Source organism: Pagrus pagrus, assembly GCF_965226575.1.
Source record: "Pagrus pagrus genome assembly, chromosome: 3".
NCBI lineage: Eukaryota > Metazoa > Chordata > Actinopteri > Spariformes > Sparidae > Pagrus > Pagrus pagrus.
Genome location: NC_140187.1, coordinates 17,627,966 through 17,635,673, shown reverse-complemented (window position 1 = coordinate 17,635,673; position 7,708 = coordinate 17,627,966). Strand labels below are relative to the sequence as shown.

General features: G+C 40.3%; 1 protein-coding gene across 1 annotated transcript; it reads left to right on the top strand.

Annotated features, from left to right (window-relative positions):
- Positions 1–493: 493 nt before the first annotated feature.
- On the top strand, positions 494–7,001 carry fblim1 (filamin binding LIM protein 1). Its single transcript, XM_084348250.1, has 8 exons — positions 494–676; positions 1,027–1,399; positions 2,992–3,149; positions 4,170–4,263; positions 4,363–4,532; positions 5,402–5,580; positions 5,787–5,907; positions 6,015–7,001. Exons 2-8 carry the CDS (start codon positions 1,051–1,053, stop codon positions 6,123–6,125), a joined length of 1,182 nt encoding a protein of 393 aa, XP_084204376.1. The 5' UTR covers positions 494–676; positions 1,027–1,050; the 3' UTR covers positions 6,126–7,001.
- The last annotated feature ends 707 nt before the right edge of the window (positions 7,002–7,708 follow it).

Here is a 7,708-nt window from a genome sequence, read left to right as displayed (position 1 = left end):
AGAAGAAGGAAAGAGGGAGAAGAAAAAAGGAGGCAGACTCAATGAGGGAGGTAGGGAAAATAAAGCTGACAGAACAATAAGGCAGAGCTGCACAGGAGAGAGAAAGAGGGACAGTTTGAGATAGAGAGCTGCTGGAAAAAGGCAGGTACAGTCACATCCTGCTGGCATGCAAAAAGATAAAGAAGTGGGAGGCGGCTGTGTGACTCTGCTTGTCTATTTAAGGGCGAAAACCTTATGAGATGCTTCACGATTCTCTATATTACATTATACAAAAAACGTCTGACTGTGAGCTTTTGGTTAGATTGCTCAACAGTTGCATGCCTTTCTTTGTGTGTCCGTGTCTACGTGCATGCAAGCCAGTGTGTGTGCGTGCTTGCCAATTTTTCATAGTAGATGAATGTGTCATGTTTTTTACTGCACTTTGCCCGAGATTAACTGTTCACCTTTTACGGTCGGGGAGGGAGGTGGTATTGTCATTCAGCCAGAGAAGGAGGAGGGGTCGGCGGACGAGGGAGGTGCTGAAGGAAAAGGAGTGGCCTTCTGCTGATAGTCGCCCTCTCTGCCGGAGTAAAGTCTTCTCTCAGTGGCAGCCTACAGGAGGGAAAACAAACCAGACGTTTTGAGATACAGAACAGAAGAAAAGACAGAGCTGTCTTCAAACCACAGTTTCTCTCAGGTATGTAATGGCAGCTCACAGCCAGACTGAGTGGGTTTAAAGGAAACAGATGATTCAGATTTGTGCTCTCTGCCTCTTAAGCCATTCATTATGGATAATGAGAGCTGTGAGTGTGTGAATTTACCCCTCTAAAGTGAGAGTGAGCGCTCCCACAAAGTTTACTGAGAGGGCGTGTACACTTAAATATTGTTGAGATGATAAGCATAAGTCAAGTCAAGTCATGTAATCCTAGTATGTTTTATTTTCATATTCCAGTCCTCCTTAAAAAGATCAAACGCAGTGTTGAGTCTATGATGTGTTTCTATGTTCCTGATGATTGGACAGTGATAGTTGTTCTCTCCTTGTTTTAGGCTGTATGTGGGTTTTATACAGTCATGGCATCAGCAGCTCCACCAAAAAGGATGGTGTCCTCTTGCTTCATCACTCTGGCGACTCCTCATCGAGCCACTGTGACACAGCAGCAGCAGCCCGCCCTCCAAGCCCACACTTCCCCGGCTAGAGACAAGCAGCACACAGCTGTACGAGTCAGTCCAAGTGACACCATCCCCTCCCTCAGACATAAGAAGGAGGACCACTCACCAGCAGAGTCTTATGGCGGTGCAGACAGCAAAAGCCGGGTTCACGCGGGGGCCTCGGTCCAAGCTGCAGACCCTCAGAGCCCAAAACCATTCCAGCCTGGACCCAGCAGAGGAAAGCTGCAAGGAGGTGACAGAGGTGCTGCAGGTATTCATGGCAAAATGTTCAATGCAAAAAAAGTGCACTTGACCAAACTTAGATAACCTGATTAATTCATCTTTATTGCATCCTGATTTTAAAAGAACATATTCACACGGCGGCCATTTTCCTCTGGATGCAAAGCTCGGATGTTGGGATAATGTTATGATGCTGTATTCCAGGTTGTAAATCACATAAATGTAGACAATCTGACAAATTCTTATCATTGCACTGCTTCTTGATTGATCAGCAACTGAAAACACGATTGATATTAAAAATCTGGAGGCACATCAGGTCCTATTTCAAGTTAAAACAACATATTTGATAACTTATTAGCATTCAGCCACTACCTAGCTAACATTAGTGTTTGATTACATCCAGTGTGTTTCACTTACAGGCTTAAATTAATGTGTCCAAGATGTGTGTTGATATTTCAGAATAATTTTCACATTTCCAATTGTGTATAGGAAGCTAGGAAGTGGTTGAATGCTAAGGTTAGCTGTTGTCTATCGTTAGCGAATATGTTATCAAATATGAAGTGTTACCTTTAAATATGGCCCAGGTCCCCTCCAAGTTTTCACTTTCCATCGTCTTTTCAGTTGCTGATCAATGATGAAGTAGTTAATGGGTAACAATGTGTCGGATTCTCAATGTTGATCGAACTAGCAAACTGGTACTAAGCAATACTGTCAGAGGAAAATGGCCGCCATGAGAATGTGATCTATTACAAGCTTTATGATACTGTTTAAGGAACTATCTTGGGGAACACAACAACATAAGTAAACAAAGTTGACTTGTTGAAGTTTGAAGCATTTTGAGGCTCCACTTGGCACCATGTGAAGTCTGATAAACTGACTTATGTGAAATTACTTGAGGCAGCATCTGTACCTGTAACCTCTGTAGCCCCCTCCTCATCTTTGCTGCTAGCATACCACACCTAAAACTCTGATTGAATGGCCAGTGTTAGAGTTGCATCGTGGGTAATGTAGGCGTCACATATTGACAAGAACATGACAGACAACATGTCTGGTTCTGCTGCATCAATTTTGATATATTTTTAAATGGTCTATTGTGAGTAGAACAATGTTATCACAGTGCGATGCTAAATCGCTGGAGGAGTCTTTTAATTTGAAAAAATAAATAACCCTCCTCTCACACTTACCGGATGTATAGTATGGTATCAGGTTGGAAAGGATTGTATTATCTGTGAGGAACAGCTGCTACATTTGACTTTCTTTTTTAGGAACATGCAGAAAACGTTCCTCTTTAGTTTGACTACTGATGAGGAACAAAAGCAATAACCCCATGAGCTTCAATTCTCTCCTTAGTTCAATGTTTTTGAAATATATTATATTATTATTCGTTCTCTTTTGTCCTTTTAACTCACTAATTTCATATTTTTTCTGTATATGTATCTACATTTATGCATGAGTATGCATCTGTAATTATATTTTTATTCTGTGTTTCATATTATTAACCTGGATTTTAAGATACTTCAGTGTTTACTGGAAACTTAAATAAAAGGCATGGAATAAAACAAATATTTCTCTGTGTAAGTTACTATGAAGTGGCTTGAAATGAGTCTTCTCTTGCCCAAACAGAGCTCTTACCTCCTCCACCTCCTGCTGCTGCTGCTGCACTGCCTTCATCTCTAGGACCATCGCTCTCTGAAGAGTCACCACTTCCACCTCCTCCTCCTGCCCAGACGCCTCTCTCCCACCCTCCGACCCCAGGCCAGCAGCCAGTTTACAACAGAGAGGTATGCACACTTCTCTCACACTGCTGCTAAAAAGTCATATTTGAATCAACCTACTCTTTGTGTATATGCCACCATTGTCACTTGATCCACGTTTTCCTGAAAGATTTCTCTTGGAGCACTCAAGTCATTTTTTCCCACAGTGAAGGATTACAACTTTCCACAACTTTTACAGATACTGTATTATGTTGTGCAGTGGTTGTAAAGGCTCATCTGCAAAACACATTATGAAGGGAAAAAACAGCTGTCTTTTAGATATGAATAATGATCAAAACACTTTATGAACTGTACACATTTCTCATTCAAGAGCAGATAACTTTCCAGACTTTTAGTTCCCATCATCACAGCCCCATCTCAGTGCAGAAGCAATGAAAGTACAGATCAGGAAAGTGGGCTGAGTTACAACAGGTGGTCTGACAATATGCAGGCCTTCCCTTTCTTGATCATGGACCAATCTTATTCCACAGTGTGTGTACCTATACAAGGTATCCAGTGTTTAACACATGTATTGTTTGTGTTTTCATTATTTTGGAAAGGGATTTAGTGAGTGATTTGTAAAACCTGAATCTCTTATTTATATAATTCCTTCAGAGGCAGAGGTTGTTTTTCTACAAAGCTTTTTTTTAGGTTTGACCTAGTCCCCACTTCCTATCCAGTTTGGGAAAATGTTACAGATTTAGGGCTTCATGGTGTTAAAATAACAGTGTATGTTTTACAGCGATTCTGGAGAAAGGTGGGTGATTGTTCAGGTTTCATCCCCAGGTTGTCAAACGCTGACACTTGGCGTATGACTCGAGCCGCCGATCCAATCCGGCAGTATTTGAAGACCCTCGTGTGAGACTCAACAATCAACCACCTTTGTCTAAAAAGTTACAAATGGTTGCTTTGTTCCCTAATTTTATTGGATGACTCTTACGTTTCAGCCTTTAGCCTTTACAGCCACTCTGCTGCCTTTCTACTTCTACCATCAAACATGCCACTTCAAAGTTTAGTTTCACTTTAACAATGTGCTTTACATTCCAGGTGGAAACAAGCACACCATCTAGTGGGTTAAAACAAGACGAACAGTCTCATGGGATCCATAAAAATGGCCAAGACACAAGCGGGGAGAGTAAAGGTAACATGATCTCTATTTACACATTTTACCACCGAGGCTTTAAGTGGTTCCACTTTGACAACACACATATTATTATAACCTGCTTTGTGTACAATGCAGACGTGTGTGGCTTCTGTCGGAAACCTGTGGCTTTCTCCGAACCTGCGATAGAGGCCTTAAACAGGACGTACCACGAAGGTTGCTTCCAGTGTAGATCTTGTCACATTCCCCTGGCTGGTAAACAGTACTACAATAAAGCTGGGATCCCCCTGTGTGAAGACTGCTACCAGGTAAAGTCAAAGCAGCTTCCACTACAGGACATTGTATGCAAATCTTTGTAATGGACCATACCAGTGTTTATGCATGCCATGTAGAATGTTTTCCAAAGACTGCTATCATGTTTTACATTTACTTTCCAGGTAGCCAGTGGTTTCCTTTACTTTTTTCATCCATCAACATTTTTACACCTGCTTTTACTGTCAGTGTTGTTATTGTAGCACAGTGTAGTAGCAATTGCACATTATGTTTAAGTCTGAATGTAATGTAAAAATTAAGGTAGCAATGATGTTCATTGTGGTGGGTTTACCTTTCTCAACCAAGTTTCCAGTCTCTGCAAGTTGATTTGTATTCTTCACAAAATTAATGGCAGCCAATATCTGCTTGGAAAGTGGGGAAAACACAATTCAAACTAGAATGGCACTCAATAGAGAGCATACCTCCGCCAAGGCTCAACCGTCTCCTTTTGTACTCACTCACAGATACCAGCCACCTAAAAACGCCTGATTTTTTTTTCATCAAAATCCCTGCATTATTCCCTGAGAAAATAATGAAAATGTTGACAAGTGCCCTGTCTCACATTGTAAAAGACAGGGAGAAAACATTCCTGGATCCGTCCCTTTATCTGGATCTGCACCAAAAGTTAATGAGGTCTATTCCGGACTGAGACCCATCCTCCATTCAAGTTTCCTGGAAATCCATTCAGTAGTTTTTGTGTAATCGTGCTCACAAACCAACAAACTGACACGGGTGAAAGCATGACCTCCTTGGTGGAAGATAAAAATGTAAACACTATGCTATCCCACAGATGATGTACAGCTGTGGTAGATTGTTGGTATCTTCCTTGTTTTACCATTCATCATGCATTTGTGTCTCTTTCTAGGCCAGTCTTGAACTTTGCTGGGCGTGTGGGGAGGCTATTAAAGATCATGTGATCCGTGCACTGGAGCGAGCATACCACCTTTCCTGTTTCACCTGTGCAACATGTAAACAGCAAATTGGAGAGCTACCTTTTGCTCAGGGGGAAGTCGGAGAGGTTTACTGCCTCCAGGACTATTACAGGTATGAAAGTGAACAATGACGGCAAGCAAAAATAACCTTTACACATTCACTAAAGAGGAGAGATTTTTATTTGTTTTATTTTCCTTTTTATAGTACCTTTACGTCACTGAAATCCAACTTGAATTGTCTCTGTTTGAATGGTGCTACAGCTGAAGTTATCTCGCCTCCCCTTATATTTTCTTTCCTCTAAAATGTTGTCCGTAAAGGAAGTATGCTCCGAGGTGTAACGCCTGCAGCAAGCTAATCATTCCAAAAGAAGATGGTACCGACAGCTATAACGTTGAATGCCTGGGGCGCTCCTACCACGAGAACTGCTACAGATGTGAGGTAGGTGATCTGACAGCAAACTGTACAGACACACTTATACGTATGCAAACACACACAGAGACAACATTAATCAGCCTGAGTTAAGAAGTCTTTGATATTGTCCGCAGGTCTGTGCCATCCAGCTCTCTCCTGAACCAAATGAGCACGGCTGCTATCCTTTGGATGGGAAGATGCTTTGCAAATCTTGCCATCTGAGCCTGGTTTCTGGCCAGCACTAACCCTGGCCCTTATAGCCCCGGATAAATTGATGGAAAGGTGCCACGAGTCCAGCTTCAAAGAGACGGGAGACTTCGCATGTGCATTCAGGACTCTGGAATTCAAACGTCACACATCTTTTTCCAGTAGAACAATAATGAAATATTCATTTTTTTCATTTTCATTTTCATTTTTTTTTTACATATCATGCTTTCTGAAGATCCTCAAATTCTTCTTTTATACTTGATAATTTTGCACTCAATAAACTACAAAATGCACCAAATATATTTATGCAGCAGACTTTGTAAAAGCGTACAGCAAACATTTCTTGATTTTTTTTTTGTGTGTAAATCTCAATCAGTAAAATCTCAATCACTTTAACCCTTTATATAAAAAATAAAACTCTTTATAAAAATGTTTACATAAAAATAAACTAATATATTTTATCTTTAAACAGGTTCCAATGTAGGCCTGCATAACGTTTGTTACATACACATAAAAGTTAAAGAAATAACCTTGAGGCAAACAATTTTAACACATTTGTGGAAAATCACTAAAGCACCAATGTTAAATACAGACATTAAAGCTTTTATGAAATAATGTTTACCAGAGCACAAAAACACACCCTAAGGCACTCATTATGGACCAAAACTTGAAGGTGCTTTTGATGTGAATGTGATTACACCCGAAAGACCTTCACTGGACCTCAGTGGAGGCCTATATCTTGTCTTTTGCCTCAACAATAATAGAATTATTCACATTAATTTGTATTACAATATTAAAGTCTCATTCAGATCCCAGCTGAATTATTTTGTTATTTATATTCTGTATCTCAAAATTACATGTTTGTGGAATCATATTTCTTTGTATCAAAATCATTTATTAAAACATTTCCTGGAAAAAAATTATTGTGTCGTTTATTCACCACACCTTATTTTATTAGATAAATATGGATGGCAGTTTGTAGCAAGGTTAGCTGCTCTGTTCTGCCTGCTCTTTAAAAGTAAGATTCATTACTATTGAAAGAAATGAAAACTGCATCCAACTGTATTCACTCATAGATACCAACTTCCTGTTTGCCTGATTTTTTTTGACTAGTGGCTTATTATGGCTGATATGTGCTAATGTTGGCAAAGTCATGTAGATAATCCTGACATTTATGAGTCAGTTTGCCGACTTTATGAGTGTCTATGTTTTAGTATTTACCATTATACCTCAATGAACACTTAAACAGTGCCATCAGTGCACATTATTGGACGAAGCAGTAACCTGTTGCAAGGTGTTTCTGAATGTACGTTTTATCCAAGAAAATCTGCTGAATTGACACGTCTTGCTGATCTACACAAACACTGAGGCTGATGTGGACACCTGCCCACAAAGCAAAAACATACCTATTTATCACTGGCACATCCAGGATTCTTTAGGGAGGGCTGGGTGTCAAATGAGGGTGGGAACCATTTTGGATGTGCTTTTCTGACCAGCTGATGTAAACATACAAAGACAGGAATAAGAACTAGAGTAGCTCTTGGTAGAGCACATACCTCCGCCAAGGCCCCTGAATCTGTCCCTTTAACTGAATCCATAACAAAACTTAAAGGTGCAATAT

Bases quoted from the DNA above. Each gene is read 5' to 3' on its own strand.
- fblim1 (XM_084348250.1), top strand. From the start codon at position 1,051: ATGGCATCAGCAGCTCCACCAAAAAGGATGGTGTCCTCTTGCTTCATC. The intron at 4,264-4,362 runs GTAACATGATCT...TGTACAATGCAG, and splicing joins CACAAGCGGGGAGAGTAAAG to ACGTGTGTGGCTTCTGTCGG. The intron at 5,581-5,786 runs GTATGAAAGTGA...TTGTCCGTAAAG, and splicing joins TGCCTCCAGGACTATTACAG to GAAGTATGCTCCGAGGTGTA.